Below are 21,212 nucleotides of genomic sequence, written 5' to 3'. Positions count from 1 at the left end.
CATTCAAAAGCAAACTCTAGGGGAAAGAAGGCCTATTTTGTAAATTGGTGGTTTCCATGTATGGGGTTCACTATGTTTAGCTTTCTATCAGCATATGAGATCTTTGTTGTAAGAGTCATATGACTTTTTAGAGCTCGTATGCTATCTAGGCATAAAAGAAGTAATGAGAGAAAAAAACTGGGCCTTTCAGTTCTGAATTTCCTTTCTTTGATGTAGACTTCATTTAAATCATTTGTTGGAACAGTTTGCTTCAATTGCTGATTTCAGAAAAGCTGGCAGTATAATAGTACATTGTTTCTGACCATTAACGCGGTTATTTGAGTCGGAGCCAAAACTAATAGTGTCAAGGGGCTTTTTTGCAGGTTCAAGTTAGGTTTTAGTACAATCCAAGACCCTGGTTAAGAACTGTGAATTCATCAACATTTTGATGAAACACATCTTATAAAGCTCTCAAAGCTTTACTTGATGACTTTAAGAACCGTGATGTGTGTGTGACATGTTTGCCAGACTAACAAGATAGAGCAGACTGGTTCACTGGGGAATGATTCTTCATGACATATGGCAATAATCCACAAAGGCCCAGTAAAATCAGGAGTTCTCTAGTAAACAGTGCTTCAGGGGTTGGGCGATATTTACATACAAATATATATTAATAACATTTTATAAGAATAGGTTTTATATAAATGTATAATATGTGAATATATATATTTGTGTATTATAATACATGCACATTACAATGTTATATTTATTTGCTACCTCCTGTATGTATGTATTGCTCCTTTTAATGCTGAACTCAAGAGTGTTATTCAAAATGTCTCCCTTATAGGATTTGTGGTGGATTTTTTGGTTGTTGTTGTTGTTGTTTATTTTGTAGTTAAAACAATAGCTTAAAAAAAAAATCAATAGACAATTTTAAGGGCGGATAAGGAAAAGAGATTTGTGATTGTAAAAAGAAAACCCAAAAAGACAATGTGTTAGTGGAGCCTTTTAAAGAATCAGTGCTGCCAGCTGAGCTCTTTGTGAGGTGGCTGAAAGTAAAATGCCATCAGCCAAGAGGTTGAATGAAGTCCCACTACAGAATTTAACAAGAGAATGATTTGTGAGAATGGCTCCCTCTCCTAACTCTTCTGATCCAGGGGCGTAAATAGGACGCTGAGCTCCAATCCTGCTGGTTTTTTATGCTACTTTATTTGATTGAGACCCAGCAGCATTATGGCCTATGATTCTTTTCCTTTTTTTTTTCTTTCCCTTGGTAAGAAGGATAATGTGAAGAACTTCTTCTGTTCTTACAGCCTTTCAGAAATAGCCGTTTTAACCCTAATGACCGTTGAAGATGCGACATTCTCTTAGATTTCTTTCACTTACTCATAAAGGTTTTTGGTTGCTTTCAGTTATTTCAAACAAACTGATGTAAATCTTAAAAGTTAATCAAAAGCAAAAGCATTCAGCACACGACCTTCCTATAGAGAGTTTGAAACACTCTCTTAATGTGTGTGCCAAGTAAGTATTTAAAGAAATGAGTAGAGCAGTCAGGTCCGAGAAATAATTGATACATGAGATGTTTCTGTGACAAATAATGACACAGCACCACACTAGTAAATAGCACACTGTGGGCTTTTCATCACAACGTTCTGAGCTTCATTTTGATTTATTCATCTACATAACAGTGTGTAAGGTTTTCTCGTGGCCCACTTATATAGATGTATGACTTAGCAACTGTCTTTAACAACCTACATTCTGAAATAATGGCATCAACATGGGACTATGTAATTGAGTTGTGTGAATCTGACCAATCTCAATTACTCAGCCGGAGAATGAAATTTGGAGAAATACATTAGGTTTTTTGCTTTAATCATTGATGGGTAGCTCATTTTCAAACATTAGATACGTTGCTAAGAATCTCACGTAACCATAAGACTTGGAAATATTTTGTAATATTGTATATCATTTAATGTAAAATAATTAATTCTAAGTTAATTCACATTGATATATTCTATTTTATCTAGAATTGTTAGTATATAGTGATTGAGATAATTCATTGGTTAGAAGAGAATAATCATAAAACAAATAATTGTAGTCTATTTGACAGTAAGGATACCTTTTTCTTATGATGAACCTTAGATAAATTAAATATGCCAAACAATTGAAAATCTGGCTATGCATCCGTATGTATTGATTTTTTTTTATTATTTGCTTACTATCATTTTAAATATTTTATAGGTATACACAACATTAATACTTATACTGGGGAGGATTGATTCTTGCAAATTCACAAATCTTCCAGTATATTCCAAACATCAGGGTCATCCTTAGACTAGTTACACTTTACAATTGTCCAGAAGCTGGCATCCTTTGAACCTTATTTCAGTAACTTAAAAATATGATATGCTTTTTAAACATTATTTTTAGAAAGATTCTGTATAAATTGGAAGTGACTATTTTATAATATCATACGTAAAGTTGGCAAAACTGATAAAAATACCATGAGCACTTTAATTTGCTTTTAACCTGTTAAAATAATCCTGTTATTCTCAGGATTTGATAAATAATGTGCTAGTATAAACACACCTATAGAAAATACTGAAATAAGTTTAAGACAAAATATAGCTGAGTAATTGCTTTATAACACATTTGTGTGGATGGGAAAAACCATAAATGGTCAGTAAAGTTAGCCGTAGCTTTAGGACATTTATTTTGTGTGATCAGTGTTAGTAGGAGAGACATTAGGGTATTGCACAATTAAAACTGATAGATACAGCCATTTTACAAAGGGACTTTTAAAAAGTTAACTTTGTGGATGGTAGAATAGTTTTTCAGTGCTCTTTTTAGGTAATTAGTAAATGTGCTCACCACCCAAAACTAACCTAAAGTAATCTGATTATAGTACATTTTTGCTTAAACATTTTAGGATTATTTGTCATATTTCTGAGAAGAATGTCATTGGTATTTTGATAGGGATTACATTGAATCTGTGGTTTGCTTTGGGTAGTACGGTTATGTTAATGATATTAATTCTAATCCATGAGCATGGTATATTCTTCCATTTATTTGTGTCCTCTTCAATTTATTTCTTCAGTGTCTTGTTTTCTAAGTACAGATATTTACCTCCTTGGTTAAATTTATTCCTAGGTATTTTATTCTTTTTGATGCAATTGCAAATGGGATTGTTTTCTTAATTTCTCCTTATGATTGTTTATTATTAATCTATAGGAATGTGACGGATATCTGTATATTAATTTTGTATCCTGCCACTTTACTGAATTATGTTGATTCCTTAGGGTTTTCTGTATATTTAGTATCTGCAGATAATGACATTTTTACTTTTTCATTTCCAATTTGGATGTCATTTACTTCTTTTCCTTGTCTGATTGCTTTGGCTAAGACTTCCAATACTATATTGAATAATAGTGGTAAGAGTGAGCATCCTTTTTCTTTTCCTAATCTTAGAGAAGAGTTTTTAGCTTTTCACCATTGAGTATGGTGTTAGCTGTGGGCTTATCATATGTAGCTTTTATCAAGCTTAGGTTAGTTCCTTTTATACCCACTTTGTTGAAAGTTTTTATCATAAATGGATGTTGAATATAAATAATTTCTTATTGAAAGTTATTTTGTTTAGGTGACAGAGCCAAAACATTTCAGAGCCAAAACTACATTAGAATAAAGTTAAAATAAAAAAAAGAAAAAAAGAAAAAAAAAAAGAACAAAGAAAAAAAAAAAAGCAAGTCATGCAATGTAGTAAAAAGAGAAAGGATTTTAAGAGCTCTTCTGCAGACCTGAATTCCAATCTTGCATTTCTTACCTGATGCACAACCTCAAGAAAGTTAATCTTTACTTTCCACTCTTTGCAAAATTGGTATATTAAAATCTTTTCTACTGATTTTCTGGGATGGTTTCTAGTGTATGATGTGACATAGTTAGCTAATATTGAGGGCTCTTCATTAAACTGAGATGTACAAAGGTTATGTGACATATGCAGGATAGACCTGATTCATTTTGAAGAGTATCTTGATCCAAAGTTGTTTAAGTGTCTGTTGAGTAATTTTATTATACCATCATGTACCTTAACTGTAGACCCTGCATGAACTATGCCATTTGAAGATAGGTGTTCCAAATTTTCAAATAAACAAATTCTTGAGCACTTTCTATGTACAAAACAATATACTGGGCACTGTGAAGGATGCACAAATAAGTAAGGAATGGCTCCTGCCTTCATGGAGCTCATTACAGCCTGGTGAAGAAGAGAGATATACACAAGTATCTACAATATCAGCAGAATGTAAAAAGTGTATTTGTAAAGATTTAGTTTTACCAGGTGGGGAGAAAGTGCTTTCAACTTGGCAATGGGAACATTCTTGTAATTTGTTCACTCTTTTAACAGACATTTATATTACAATGTGGGTGATGTCCTCAGCTTCATAAGTGCTAGAGAAATTATAGCAAGTCAAATAGTTAAATGCTTGCCCTCATGAAGTATACAGGCTAATTTGGAAAACAGACATTTATAGAATAATCACACAAATATGTAATTTTAAAGTATAATAAGTGTTCTGGGAGAAAAGTTAAGGTTGTTATGAGAATATATAGTAGTCTGATAAGATTTAGTATCAAATTTAGAGGTAGCTCCTTGAAGACGTATTTTTTTTTTTTTTTAACTGAGAGCTAAGGTGATTAGAAATTGAATAGGTGAAGGGGGATTATCCTGGGATACAGCATAAAGAGAACCAGAGGTAAGATGGCTATGATATATTCAAGGACTAAAATAAGGCCTATGGGGTTAAGTTAGGGAGATACAGGATGAGAGTGATAGATATGAGAAGACACTGAAGAGCTATACACGTAGTAATCCCATGTTAAGGATTTTGTTCTCTATTTTAAAAGCATTGGGACCATATTGAAGGGTTTTAAGCAAAAATGTACTATAATCAGATTAGTTTAGTTTAGTTTTGTTCTTAATCACTCTGGCTATATTTTGAAATTAGATTAGATAAACACAAGAGGGTAGTTCAGGTGAGCCCAATTGGATAACTTGGGCCAGAGTGGTGGGAATAGAGATGAACAGAGATGGAAGGAATGGAAAAATAGTAATGGATTGTTTATCACAAGGAGGAGGGAGAGGAAAGATCTAGGTTTCAGGCTTTCTAAATTGATTTATGGAATATTACCAGCAAAATTATGCTCCTGAGATTCTACGTCAGGTGGCATACACGTTTTTATAGATTGCTGGTTAGTTGAATTTCAATTTCAGACTCTTTAGTAGGCAAGTAAGTAAATTGCACAATTTAATAACTACTTTTTGTTTAAGTTGTCACTTTTTTAGAAGTAGAGGAAAAGAAAAAGAATGTTAACTTTTTCCTGAGTACCTATAATGTGAGGTATTGTGCCAGGCACTTTTTATATATTTGGAGGAAATAATTATCTGTTACTATTCTGTTATACTTTGGATTGAACAGCAAGGTTTCTCAGTCCTCGCAACATTGATATTTTGAGCTGGATCATTCTTTGTTATGGGGGCTATCGCGTGCATTGTAGGATGTTTATCAGCATCCCAGGCCTCTGTCCACTAGATGCCAGTAGCCCCACCCCACCCTCACCCCACTTCAGTTGGGACAGCAGAATTGTCTCCAGAACCATCGATCTATAGAATAAGGTAATTTTGAGTGGAGGGGAAAAGTTCATGGCATTTGACGTATCCATTAAATGTATTCTGAAAATGTTCCTCTTAACCACTCTATTTTTATGTCTGAAAAGTTGAAAGACATAATGACAGGCTTTTATGTTAAACTCAATCTTTTTGCCCAAAAAGAAATCATACCTAGTGTTAAAAAATCCTAAGGGTTTCTAACTGTTTCAGATATTATCATTCATGAGTATCTATGCATATAATTTCTCTAGCATAAAAGTGACTGCATTTTGTCAGTTCATATGTAGAAACTTCACTACTTAAAAAGTTGAGTGTTCCTCTGTTTTAATAAAAATGTGTTTCTTCCCCCCAAAATCTTAAACTCACTACTTTTACTCACTCCATTCATATTCCTCTGGAATGTGGTATTTTCAGTTCTAGTCTACGAGATTTGTGAATTGAGCCCTGCTGTTCAAAAAGCACTATAGTATATGAGAATGAAAAAAAAAATCACATCAATTTAAGGATTCATTAGAGTTTAGTTGCTAATAATAAAATACTAATATGTGTGAATCAGCAGAAGAATTCCTTAGTTAAGGTGATATATTTTTTTTTTGTAACCCATTCAGGAAAACTGCTGTTCTCTGATATTTACTGGTAGGATTGGTTGTACAATAGATAAATTTGCTGACTATGAAATCTTCTATAGATTCATTCTAGGAGTTTTGAATATTTAAATTATCTTAGATTCAAATACTATGGCAGTCTTCTGTCATTACATTTTAAAATAATTGTATGACCAAAGCCAAGAGTGAAGAATCTCAACATTTTATGTAGCTTTTGAAGCCATTAAGCTTCAAAAATTGAGATCTTAGTGTAAAAATACCAAATCTCAGTAATAATGTACCAATTATGCAAATATTTTACTTTCTTGCAATTTTTCTGATCTTTTGAGGATTTATCATATGAGCTATACATATGGAGTAATTCACCAACTTAAGGTGATACGAACTGAAAGGAATATATTTGAGGGCATTTGTATACACATAATTATGGGAAAATATTGGGAGCAGAGGGCTATATCCATTCTCCTGCTTTGCCTCTGTATTTCCATATTCTTAAAATCATAGCGTAGAAAGCACTTTGAATCAACTGCTCTTTTTCTTTACCAGACATAGTTGTAACTAAATTGTTGTGGCCAAATGGATATAAATCCCATTTTTAAAGACCTCTGAGACATGACAGTTGGCATCCAGTTCATGGTTCAGTGATCTTTACTGTTAACTGCTTCTTTTCTATACTTTCCTTAAGTCATTCATGCTATTATTTAGTCCCATTATCTTCTTCTCTTCTGGCCTAAGTAGTTATCAAGATTGGCCGGTCCCTGTATTCATTAGACCTAATCTGAAGACTTCTTAAGTGTCTGCCCAGCTGATTTATTTTCTTAGGCCAAAAAAGTCTCTTCCTCAAGGTTTTTCAAACATTTATCATCTTTCTGACTCATGTCTCCTGAATATGAGTATAACAAGCAGGTAGAATAAATAAGTCTTTTCTTTTCCCCTTCCCCCTTCCTCGCTTTCTTCTTTCCTTTCTTCCTCTTTTCCTTCATTCCAGTTTTGCCTCCTTTCTCTCCTAGCTTAGCTTATTTATACTGAAAGATTATTGTCTGAACAATATACATTCTTAGAATACAGAAGTAAGTAATCTGGAGCCTTTTCATGTAACATACAAAAAAGAAAGAAAGTCTCTTATTTTAAGTGTGTGTGTGTGTGTGTGTGTGTGTGTGTGAGAGAGAGAGAGAGAGAGAGAGAGAGAGAGAGAGAGAGAGAGAGAGAGAGAGAGAGAGAGGCTAAATTCTCCCAAGCTTTTTAAACAGTTGTGTTTTTAAACTATTGGTATATATTTGTATTATCTCCAACGATTTTAAAGAAAGCTATTATTTTTCTCTTTTAGATACAAAAAGGAACAAGAGTTTTATGATTATATAATTTATATGTATTATATGAATGTATATATATATTAAGACTTTCCATAACTCTTTCCCTCACTACCAAGAAAATATAATGTAGGTAAAAATACTGTGCTATCTATACAAACTCAGTCTTGTGGCAAGTTCTCCAATCCCTTATCCCTTTCCAAACTTGCTATGTTAAAAAAGTTAAATGCCAGGTTTTAATCTCTTAACAATATATTTATTTTTAAAAGTGATTTTGACCTTCCTATTTGACATATCTGCCTTAAAAATGATATATTTGTGAAAATATTATTTGTTCTCATGTTTCAAAGAGTATTATTTTATTCAATTTATAATGATTTCAAGTGATGTGGTTAAAATTGGTTGACCCTTAAGAAATGATTGCATTACTTGTTTTCTCAAAAGGTGAACTTTTCAAGATGCTGTTTTCTTCTCACCTGTTAGTTTTCTATGTCTTTTTAAAACTATAGTTAAATATTCTTAAAAAATTTTTAATATCATGAAGAATTCTTTCAAAGGCGTTTTTATATGTGTGTAGTAATGATTTTGGTAGTAATGGTTTTAGGTTAAACAATTTATGACAGTGTAAATGTGAAATCAAATACATTGTGTGTCGTATTGTGTATAGTTCTCCCCAAACTGATTAACCCGTAGGAAAATTTGTACAGAGACTTTGATTTAGTCAAGAGGCCTGGAAGGCAGTCTCTGGTTAGTCATCTGTGACCTTGAGAAAGCTATTTAACAATTTAGGCTCTTCGTTTCTCCTGCAGAAAGGATAGGGTTAGACTGATAAGTTCTAAGGTCACTTCCAGCAGTAACATTTTAGAGTTTTATTGTTTTATTAGAGGTAGACACAGACAAGCTTTTCCTTTTTCTTAGGGAAAAAAGGGAGTAGGGATAGAGGTGTTCCCAGGCTTTAAAGCAGAAAGAAGTTAAGAGTTCTGAGGTGGGTAGGAGTGAAGCCAGTCATAAATCCCAAACTTCAGCACATGATGAATGAATAGGATGTGCTTTTCTCTGATTCTTCCTGGACATACCGAACTGGACGATAATGTACATGGCATGTTGGATAGAAAGTCCCTGTTCTCTGTCTGCAAAAACAACCTTTGACCTGACCCTGAGACAGATATGGAGAACAGGGAAATCTGAGAAAAACTTCAAGAAATTCCTGTAATTTATGTTTTAGAAGAGGAAGTTTCAGATGATAATTTCCTTCAAATGAGTATAAGAATTTTATGTGAAGGATATTAATGGCATTTATTTGTTTACTGAAACTAGAACAAATGAAATGGGAGTTAAATTGTGACAGATACGTTTTCACTGAGATAAGAAGAATCATTTCTTGAGAATCATAGTTGTTAAAAGCCAAAATGATATTCAAAATAGGGTCTTCTCAAAAATTTCTGATTTTTGAGAAGCTTCTATGTTAGATATTGATCTGCGATAACTTTTAGTGTCCTTAATAGACTATGGAATATTTTCCAGTTATCATTTGTCATTGATGTGATATGCAAATGGTTAGTCTGAGGTTTTTAAACACATTGGATTTTAATGAATAAAATATTTAATTCCTATGACTTAATTGCTGGTAAAACCTATGCAAAGCAAAAGCACTTTTTAAATGAGCTGCTTCTTAGCAAATTTCTTATTTCTAAAGTATTGGATATTTTTGAAATGTTTAAGGAATTTTAAATTACTGAAAATATATGACTAGAAAATATTTATAGATCATTCCTCTAGTCTCTGTCTTTAAATAAGGCTTGAATTTTAACTGGATCAGTCCAATTAGATCAATTTATTTTCACAGATTCCTCCAAAAGATGTTTCTAAAACTTTTTTTTTTTTGAAGCAAAATTCTGTTACTAAAGTTTGTCAGGATCTCTCTTTTGTAGTTTCTAAATATTTCTTCCTGTCATTTAAAAGACATTATCATTGAGGTTTCAAGAAGTGTAATCAAGTCAGATCCACTCTGTGTTTTTAAATCTGGATAACATAGCTAATGCTATGAAAAAGATTATGTTTGAGTAAGTGAGAGACATTTTTTTTCTTTTCTTGCCTGAGGGAATGCAGAATTATGCTTAAAGTTTTTTTTTTTGTTTTGTTTTGTTTTGTTTTTTAAGAATAATAGATAAAGACAAATTATTTCACTCACATTGAAGCAAACTTGGGAGTTAAAATCTGTTTCTGGGTTTCCTTTAAATTTTGCATGTGTGATAACAGTAGGCAAGATAACTTTTGTCTCTGTTTTAAAGTTTACCATTTCACAGCAGCAGTGCTTAGCATAGTTCATTTACTTAAACTACAGAGATATATATCAAGTCTAATTAATTTTGACTTGCTGAAAGACACAGGGATTATTTATTTGATTAAAGTATATTGTGGGTGTCTATTGGACTATTATGAAAAAATTCTGCATTTGACAATAGTAATTACCTTTAGTTCTAAAAGAGGAAAACAAAACAATCATTTTCCAGTATTTAAACTGTGTATTACTTGATATGTGGAAACACTCAGTGTTGCAGCATTGAAAATAAGTAATATGTTTATGACTTTATTAGATAGGGTTGTAAAGTTTTTTTTTCTGTTTTCAATATGTATTCACATTTTTTCTATGTGTCTTCTCAATTAAAATATGCAGGAATTTAAATGTAACACCTTTTAATAACTTTGCAACTCAACCGATGGTCATAGACCAGCAGCACCTGGATGCTGGTTAGAAATGCAAAATCTCAGGCCATATTCCTGACCTGTGGAATCATAATCTGCATTTAGACCAGATTTAAGGGTGATTTTGTATGCGTATTCAATATGAGAAGCACGGGTTTAATAGAATATTATTGGCAGCATTAACCTTTAAAAAATTAATCTGATGATGGTGTTATAGAATTTAACAGTTCTTTATCTTTGGTTTATATCCTTGATTTCTATATTATGTAGCATTAGCAATTAAAATGTATAGTGTTTTATAAGCCCCTTACATGTGTAGTTACCTAACTCCGTTATCTGGTAGCAAAATGTAAAGTCATTGAACAGTGTTTTATAATTTTATAGTTGTCATCCATTGTAGCTTTGCCATTTAATCATTGAAGAGATTTTAAGATTCATTTCTATTTTTCTTAAATCATTCATGATTACACTTAAAACGCTAACAAATGTTCATTTATAGACAGTATGAACCATCTATCCCTATATTAATGTGTTCTTTATTTTTTTTAAAAAAAGGTCATTGTTAAGTCAAGTCTTATTACTTTCTCTGTTTCATTTTGTTTCTTTATTTTTATTTATTCCATGTTTTCTTTTTGTTTTGTTTTAGTTGGGTCTGGTAAGTTGACATTTTATTGGCCATCTTCTAATCATCGTGTCACTGTGACTGGAACTTCTCTTCCCCTTTCCATCCATACCCTTCCATGTCCTTCAACCAATCAGCCTCCATGTTTCACTTGTCATTGGCCACAAAGACAGTCTGCACAGAATAAAGTCCGCAGGAAGTATGGGTAACTGACAAAAAGTAAAGGTAATGGGGTTGCTAATTTTATGTCTGATTAAATGATGTGTGATCTGCATCTGTTTATTTTATTCTCTCCTTAAATGAGTGATAATAAGTGATATGACTGTATCTTGGTTAAGTACTATTTCAATTTATATCTCATAAAACAAACAAACAAACCAAAATAGATACCTAGAAAATAATTTGGGTTTCGTTTTTCAGTCCAAAATATGTTTAGTATTCATGTGTGTCTGAGTTTTTGTAACTGTTGTTCAATAATAGTCATTACAAGTCCTTTGCTGAGTGACCTTGACCGTAAGGCTGTTTGCACTCATTTTCATTTCTATGTGTCAGATAAATTTCATTTCATGTAAGAAATAACTACACGATGTGTTCAAAATTTATTAACGTTTCCTTTGATAAACATTTGTCCTCATATAAATTGTCATTAGGTTTCTAAATACTTTCCTGATTAGTACATTGGGGAAGGTCCATTCACTTCTTTAAGGATGCTTAAACACTATATTTGGAGAATTCTGCATGATTATGCTGAGCAGTATGCCATGAGTATAATTTTGACACTAAAATAATCTCTCTATTTTTTAAGTTAAAACGCTACACAAATATTATAAAGGTGTTACTTCATACTAGTACAGACAGGATAGATTGTTCAATACGGCTGATGCAATAATGGGCTATTTGAAAAAATAGCTTTCTATATACTACCATATATACAAAAATATAGGTGATTAAAATTTAAACATAAAAAATAAAGGATGAGAATGGAGGTGAATATTTATATAATTTATATATTATACAATCTATATTATAATTTTATTGATAGAGGAACAAAAATGCAAAACCAGATTAGAAAGACTGTTAAAAAATGGAAAAATAAGTGTATCTATAATACATAAGAGAAATGGATAAAATTTTAGCCTATCAACAGTTCTTAGAAATAAAAAAGATGAGCATATGAACACAATCTTCACAACAACTAAGATTTCAGTGACACGGTAATGTCAAGATAAATGTTTAAGATCACTGATCTAAAAATGATAATTAAGTGGAGATTCTATTCTCAATTTCACGAAGATATTAATGCTCAGTGTTTGTGAGGTTTGGGAGGAAAGTACCCTATTAGAGAAAGCGTCAGTTGCAATAATCTTGAATATAATTGAGAATGATGTTAATCTCACCACTGTTTTAATAGTGAAAGTTATAAACCATCCAAATTTAAAACCAACTCGTTGCTTAAATAATTTAAGGTAATCTGTGTATAAGTTATTAAGCAGTCATTAAAATGATACTGTAAGAGAATATTTTAAAATAATATGGTCCAATTTGCATGGCTGAATTACAAGGTAGTTTTTCTTTTCTTCTTTGCTTGTCTAATTTTCTAAATTTTCAGCACTGACCATATGTGACATTAGTAACATGATTATGTATTTTTAGTCATATCAAGTATAAATGTTGTAGCCTTAAAATATTTCAACATTTCATCATAAACGTCATATAGAGACATATGATGAATGGCCGTCTCAATCTAAATAGATAGGTGATGCTGACAGATTGATAGATATGCATATTTAATCCATTTAAATTATATTTAGAGATATTTAGCATACATGTAGAAAAGGATTTTTTTTTAAGTTATATTTCTAAAACATATCTTGTGGCTGATGTCACTGTTGACATTGGCTCAAGAATCTGCCTCCATAATATAGTAAATTCATTTTCAGGCAAAAATCCTGTGTGGAAGGATTGCTGCAGGATACATATCGTTAGCATAAGAGTTTGTATCCCTTGTTCCCAAGTAAGTCTTTGAGGTTTGAGGAAAGCTGGCATTTTATAAAAGAAACATGGATTCTGACACACATTATTAGACATGCTTCTGAGACAGGAAGGAGACCACCCGAAGTTTCTACTTGTCTAAGGGGTTTAAACACTTATATTTTCCTACTCAAATTCCCTACGTATTGGAAAGTCATATTCGTCCATTCATTTAATTAATCCTTTGGTTTTCTTTCATTGAAACAAACAAAAAAAGTCTCTCTGGCTTTCGTGGATTATCCAGTCAATCGTTTCAGTTTTTTTCCTTTGATATCTACCTCAATTATTCCAACCCTTAACCAAAGAATCAAATGTTCCTATATGGATGTGTATGGAGGAAAATCCCCAAGCGACAATGCACATGCCTGTTATTATACCTGGATAATGATAGTGTTTGTTAAATTCATGAGTAAACCACTCAATTACAATCAGAGTTTAAAAAAACAAATTATAAGCTAGAACTTCAGCATTACCAAAATGAACTTAAACTATACCTCCTAAATTTGTATTTTCTTCCCTGTAAGTTACAGGACATTTGAGGGCATTTGACCTGATTTTTCAGGTCTCCTATAATTTTCTAGTCAAATGATATAATTTCTACTAAGCCTAAATTAAAAATAAAAAGGGAGTATAGAATAAGTTAGGCTATCTAATTGCTTTCTTCAGTTTTGCCACCATGTAATCTTTGGGCAAGTTGTTTTACATATCCCTTTATTTAAGAGGTTTATATTTCAATATATATATATTAATATATATGATTTATAAAGTGTTTATATGATATATATCATACATAGTTGTATATATGTCTTAGATGCAGTTGATCAGAAAACATACCCTTTTAAATCCTCACCTTCATTAACAAAGAAATCATATTCTTGTGAGCAGAAGGGAGCATTTGTGGACATAATCTGAATATAATTTTCTGATGTATATTCACTTTACAGAATTATTCTAAGTGACTGACATGAGTAACTAAAGTACTTTCAAAGAAAATGTTAGAAACAATGGAACAGTCTTAAAAAGTGGATTAGAAGAACTCTGTCTTGTATAAACTGTTCAATGTCTGGCTTGAAACATTCACTTCAGTTTGAACTGAGACAAGAGGAGAGAATAATTAGGTGTTTCAGACAGCTGATAAGAAATGAATTTGAAATGTGTAAACAGTAGGTAAAAAGACTTACATTCAGTACACATTTTTCCAAGCATAAAGCACAGCCCAAAGAAGCATTTTTTTTTTTCCAGGAGTGACTCCATCAGCACACCTAATGGTTTCAGCTGCCATTGCTCTCAATGTTAACTGACACAATTTTCTGACACTCTATTTACTGCTGGATGAAGTGGCCATTTAAGTCTGTATAAATCAAACAGTTTGGACAAAGCTGGCAGTATTTATAATGTCAGGATGAGCAGATGTTTCAAATTTGCTCTCATTTCCATATATACTCTGTTTGAACATGCCCTTGCCTATGTAAATGAAGGAGGTATTTGACTCCACTATTGGTTTAAATTCATTTCTATACAAGTAATTGGACTGAGGATTTTAAATGGTTACAATTTGCATGGTAGTGTATCAGGAGCTTTTGAGTTAAATTAATTTTAGGACCTGCTTACATCAGGAAGTCCTTGTGTGTATGATTAAAGTCCATTCACCTTTAAGCAACTCTAAATGAGAAAAATAGAACAAATTTCAGGTGTATGGTGAATGTCAAGGGTCAAATTGTAGCTCAAGAACTTTTTTTTAATATGGAGGTTAATCGTAGAAGATCGGGTAACACACACCTTTTCACAAAACAACTCTATTCCATTCTATAAATACACATTTAACAATGTAGCTTCAATTGAATTAAGGATGAGAATTTGTACATCATTTACTGTAGTACATAACGAGTTGTATAAAATAACAGCAGCACTGGCTTATCATCAAATTGTCTCAGGACGACTGCATGTTTTTGATTCAGTGTAATTTGTTTCATCTCCTTTAGAACCTCCGCATTTTGTTGTGAAACCCCGTGACCAGGTGGTTGCCTTGGGAAGAACTGTAACTTTTCAGTGTGAAGCAACTGGAAATCCTCAACCAGCTATTTTTTGGAGGAGAGAGGGGAGTCAGGTACAAACTTGGTCTGTTATTTCAATCAGCAAAGACGGGTGTCAGATACATAATAAAAAAACAACATATTATTTGGTCATATAGCTGTCACTTTCAGAGAATGGAGAAATCCCTGAGTATCCTAGAAAATTTTAGCAATGAGAGAGAAGACAAAATTTCCTTCATTGTTTTAATTCTCAAAGCAATGTTCTCTGCCTAGTTTTGGTACACAGGGTAGTATATATATGTAGAATAGTAACTGTTTTATTGTACATAATTTACCTTTCTTGCCACACTTAAAAAACACTATTTTTCTCAACATAATGTAAACAGTTATCATTTCTGTTATTCAGATATCCTTAGTTATATATTAAAAGAGATTTACACACATTTAAAACAGATGATAATTTTCAGTGTAATTTCTCTGAAAGTACCAGAAATCTGAAGTGTCTTTTCATTTCTTTATGTTTTAATTGATGTGTATGTATTGTTTGTGTGTAATATATATAAATATACATATATATAAAATTCATCAAACTATATGAAATTAGCATAGATCACATGTTAAATACAGTTCAATATATTATAATTCTTTGACAACTATCATATGTCATCAATATTTGGTATTAAATCCTACTGTCTAAACATTTCATAGACCATAATTTTCTATATACCTTGAAACTGGAATATAGAGATCCATGCTGTTACGAACTCGAAGTTCACTATTGGACTTCAGCTTAATGAAAAGGAAATTTTGAAACAATTTTACTTTTAAAATAATAGCAAATTTTAAAATAGTTTTTAAAACGTAAGATTTTTTTTTCCCTTTCTCTTAATTGCTTACCTTCTTCAATAAAGGGAAACATTTCCCTTTTGTCTCTGATACTTGGAAAAAATTATTCTCATTCATTACTAATACAGTTATTTCTAACCTCTGATTTTTTTGTGTAAATCAATCTTGAGTGTGTTGTTTCATGGTCTTGCTTATACTGTGATCATATAAATAACATATAGGTTATTTACTGACTGCATTCACTAATTTTTGCAGGCAATGCTATCAAGTTTAATTTTGTTTTTTACTTTGGTAGACAAATGTTAACTTGATTATGGTATGTAGGCCTTCTTTTGAGTTCTAGTATGTTGGTTGATTCTAACACATTACATTTGGCCTCAAAGGACTAACTAAGTTTGCTGACAGCAAATTAATGACAAGAAAAAACAAAATATTTTAGTAGAGCAGAAAGAATTGGAAGTGCATTATATAAGAAAATCCATAGAAATAATAGTCAATCCATTTAAATGACTTAGTTATTTATTTAAACAATTTATTAAGTTATTTAAACTTTATAGCAAATGTCAAGATAACTTTAGTTAGGTTTGGTTTAATGATACAGCTTGCTTTTTTCTAAAATTTTGTCATTGGACATATAGCCATGGAATAGTAGTTAAGCCTTTATAAAATGATATATGTTAAAAGGCAACTGACTTTTTAAAAGGAGCAATTTTATTTTTGTTAGAAGAAATATTGGTATTTTTATTTCATGAAAAACAATGACATGATATGTTATTTTGTATAAAATATACACTCCCTCTGGCAAACGTGAGAAATTTGTACCACAAAAGAACATCACACCTAGTTTTTACTTTGTATTTAAGGTAATTTTCTATAGAAATAAAGCTCTGTTATGAATTATTAAATTCATATATGTTCCCTTTTAACAAGAGAAACAAGAAATTGTTAATTTGATAGAGGCTACTGAACTTTTATAATGGAAGGCCAACAGATCTTCTTGTTATGGTGCCAAAAATGATATCCTTGAACTTGTCAGAACTATGTGCTTAAATTTTAATTTTGTTTACATATTAAAAGACTTAGTGTTTATAATCCTAATAGTTATATATATACATATATGTGTGTATACACACAAACACACACATATATCCTATATATATATATAGTGTTTATATATATAGGATTCATATATATGTGTGTGTATATATATATATAAGTGTGTATATATATATATATATATATATATATATATATATATACGCACACACACACACACACATATATAGCAAAACTTTTGACTCAGCTTTGGTTAAATTTATAAAACTTAACTCTAATGATATCTAATATACTTTAAAATCTAGTATCGTTTGAAACTGATAATTATGAAAGCATGTATCAATATTTAGAATTTATTTAGTAATTTTAATAACCCTATTTAAGATGGAATCATTAAAACTTATGTATTTATAAGTTTACGTATGTGCATATTGAGCACGTGATGAACAACATTTAGCTTATTTGTGCCCATATGCATATATATATATATATATATATATATGGTGTGTTTGTGTATGTATGTGTGTATATGTTTATATCTATATCTATGTGCCAAATATATATGTATATATGCCAAAATATTGGAACCTGGCAATTAACCTGTTGTCATTGTTTCCTTCTACATTCTGTGTTCTAGAATCTTCTTTTCTCATATCAGCCACCCCAGTCATCCAGCCGTTTTTCGGTCTCCCAGACTGGTGACCTCACTATTACTAATGTCCAGCGATCTGATGTTGGTTATTATATCTGCCAGACTTTAAATGTTGCCGGAAGTATCATCACAAAAGCGTATTTGGAAGTTACCGATGGTAAAGTAGAGCATTTTATTTCAAAATATCAAAGTTTGACTTAGGGTCTAATGAAAGTACCAGTAAATGTATTTATTTTCAACTTTTGTATCCTTACTTACAGCAATTTTGGTGTAAAGCTTAAAAGGATGTTAATGCAATGATTAAGTCTAAAATCATTCTTAATTTAACCTGGAGGTACTATAAATCTCTGCATCGAGGCAGACTCTCAAAAGCATAGAAGTTATTCAAAGAAAAGTTTATACTAAATAGCTGCATAGGGGGATGTTTCCATGTTTTGGAAAATAAAAAGCTATTTTAAAAATGTCTTAGTGTAATAGATCATCCTTTTCCTTTCCTCCATTTTAAGTAGATAAGTGCATTATTAATAAATTCAATTCACAATTTAGATGATGAACAATTTTTCTTAATAATATGATTTTATTCTGTTTTATTGGCTCCCCTAAACGTAATTAATTCCAAATATAGTATAACGACAGTGGTGGAGAAAATCTCCAAACCATTAGATGGATAATAGTAATAATAATTTGAGAAGAAAAAATATGTATACATATGAATATGTGAAATATGTATTTATATGTATATACATTCACATATATGTAAAATAAATATATATGTATATATGTACACATATATGTATATATATACATGTATATCCCTTTTTGTTGCTGTATAGTATTCCATTGTGTGAATAGTGCTCGATTTGTTTATATATTCTTCTATTGATGGATTATTTTCAGTTTAGGGCTTTTATGAATAAAGCTAAATATACCTGTACAAGTTTACTCGTTGGCATGTGCACTCAATTATCTTGGTTTGCCTTTTGGTGGATGCATGTACTCATTTCTCTACTTTTTCATTTTCTCATACATTCTAGATACAAGTCTTTGTCAGATATATGTATTATAAATATTACTTCTCATGCATTTTTTTAATGCTTTTAGCTAACTAATTTTAACGAGAACCAGTGTTATTTGTTTTTTCTTATATAGTTGGTACTTTTAGTTTTCTGCCCTACCTTGAGTTCATGAAGATGTTCTCCTAACTCTTTTTCTAGAAACTTTATTGTCTGTACCTTTGAGATTTAGGATTTTAATCCATCTTAAATCAGTTTTTGTAAATGGTGGAAAATAAGGGCCAAAATTATGTTTCCCCCTTATATGGATACTAATTGTTCCAAAATCATTTATTGCAAAGACAGTCTGTTCAGTGCTGAATTGCAGTGGCATCTTAATCATAATTCAAATGAACATAAATGTGTGGATCTACTTCTGTTCTGCCATTCTGTTTCCTTAACCTTTTATATCAGTACTCATATAGATGGTCTTAGTGTAGCTTACTGGTAAGTCTTACAAACTGGTAGTGTAAGCCTCCAACTTTGTTTTTCTTATTTTGGATTGGCTACTAGAGGTCCTCTGCATTTTGTTATAAGCTTTAAAAATCAACTTGTTAATTTTTATGCACATGCACACACATTATAAGTAAACAAAAAACTCTGAGTTTTGCATTTTCATTCCATTCAAATTATTGAACAATTTCAGAGACAGATAGATATAGATATGTATATCTATAGATATACATATCTATATCTATCTATATCTATATCTACCTATAGATATAGTTAGATAACACTATCTCCTAACATAGTTAACACTCCTAAAACTAAATAGATATAGATAGATATACCTATATAAATATAGATATAGATCTATCTTTAAATCTCTCAACAATGTTTTATAGTTTTCAGGGTAGAAGTCTTGCACACATTTTAGCAGATTTATACCTATGATATTTTATGATTTTTTCATATGACTGCATGTATATATATGTATATTTCATTATGGTATTGTTTAAAATAAGATGTATATTGACTTTTTATATTAACCCTGTATCCAGCAATTTTGCTAAATCCATTCTTTATTTCTAAGAGTTTGTATGTAGATTATTTTGAAATGTTTGCAAACAAAGTGTGTCAACTACAAATAAACCAATTTTACTTCTTCTTTTCAGTATGTATATCTTTTATTTCTTTTACTTGAGCATTGTCTGTGATCTCCAATATAATTAGTAGAATTGGTAATAGTGGAAATATTTTTCTTGATCCTATCTTCAAGGGAAAAGCGTTTACTATTTTATCAGTAAGTATAATGTTACCTAGCATTTTATAGATACCCTTTTGCAATTAAAAAAAATTACAGAGTGATTTTTTTAATACATTAATTTTGTTATTTTGTTTCCCACTGCTCTCAGAATAAAGTTTATATTCCTTAATATGCATTACAATTCATGATTAACCTGTGCAGGCTCATCTCTGAAGACTATGTTGCTCGCATGTCCTAATTTTATCGTTTGCTATGCTTTTCCTTCACCTTAATACCTCTGCACATGCGGTTTCCACTGACTTAAAATGTCAGTTCCTTCAAGAAGTATTTCTTAACTCTTTAAATGTGGGAACTATGTTCCCACCCTTGTATATGTATATATGGATATGTGTAGATTGCATCCTATACTTTCGTATCTTCTCTGTTTATTTTCCTGTAATCTTCATTAGGTAATAAGTTCCATGTGAGCAGGGCTCATGTCTGTCTAGTCAACTTAAATATATACACAGTAACCTTCAAAGCCTGACACACTGTAGGTGCTCCAAAGATTTTTTTTCTTTTTTCATGAGTGTTACAAACAAAGAAGAAAGAACTAAATGCCTAGCTATTGATTAAGGCAGAATTCAAAATTAGAATTGTCTCATTCAAAAGTCTGAACTCTTACCTCTCTGTATGATGTGTATTATATATGTACCTGCTCAAATAAGTTAGAGTGACCTGAAAAGTTTTTACAATTTCTCACATTCATTACAGCTAATAAGTTATGGTTGTGAAGATCATGTAATGAATTTAACAAAGATCAATAAAATCAATATGTAGAAAAAGTAGAATGTAGAGTTGAATGTACATTTATAATTACAGTTTTATAAAGCAACTTGTATATGTACAAGCAACTTTTATATACAGGTGTACATGAAAAAAGGCCTAAGAAAACTATGGTAAAATATTCTCAAGTATCTCTTATTAATCTCATAATTAATCATTGAAAGCAAAACTTTCCATGTGCCATCTGACATGGCATTATCATGAATTGGTTTATTAGTGAGAACAGATCAAGGATAGCAACTTTTGCTCAACTGAAACAAAAACAAAAACCCTAAATTTGGTGATTTCAGATTTATCCCTATTAGCCAATTCACTCCTAACACTAAATGTCCTTTTCCATCTTACACTGTCTGGAGAGATTTAAGGTGGTTTTGTGTTTGCCGTGGTTATACTGTATTTTCAGTTTAGTTTTGTTTTCTTTATTTTAGAGTTGATTGATATTGTACAACCAACATACTACTCTAGCCTCATTCTTCATAGGTAAACTATCATTATCTCGAAAGCTGACAATGTCAGTATTTATACTTGTCCAAGTGAAGTCAAGAGGATAGCTAGTAGACAGAGTGTTTTCTGGATACTATTTTGACTTTAGCTTTTTGACCTTATGTCTTTACTGTTTGCAAACT

The 21,212-nt window shown here is 31.2% G+C and overlaps 1 protein-coding gene across 1 annotated transcript in view; it reads left to right on the top strand.

Moving 5' to 3' along the window:
- ROBO1 (roundabout guidance receptor 1) overlaps positions 1-21,212 on the top strand; it is a 1,107,232-nt gene that overhangs the window by 1,007,975 nt on the left and 78,045 nt on the right. The window contains exons 9-10 of the mRNA XM_033132830.1: positions 14,898-15,022; positions 17,488-17,659. Of these exons, the coding sequence (XP_032988721.1) occupies positions 14,898-15,022; positions 17,488-17,659 (297 nt within the window). The remainder of the gene's footprint in view (positions 1-14,897; positions 15,023-17,487; positions 17,660-21,212) is intronic.

This window comes from Rhinolophus ferrumequinum, chromosome 2, assembly GCF_004115265.2.
Source record: "Rhinolophus ferrumequinum isolate MPI-CBG mRhiFer1 chromosome 2, mRhiFer1_v1.p, whole genome shotgun sequence".
Classification (NCBI taxonomy): domain Eukaryota; kingdom Metazoa; phylum Chordata; class Mammalia; order Chiroptera; family Rhinolophidae; genus Rhinolophus; species Rhinolophus ferrumequinum.
The sequence above is the reverse complement of the archived record's forward strand: the minus strand, read 5'-3'. Positions and strand labels throughout refer to the sequence as shown.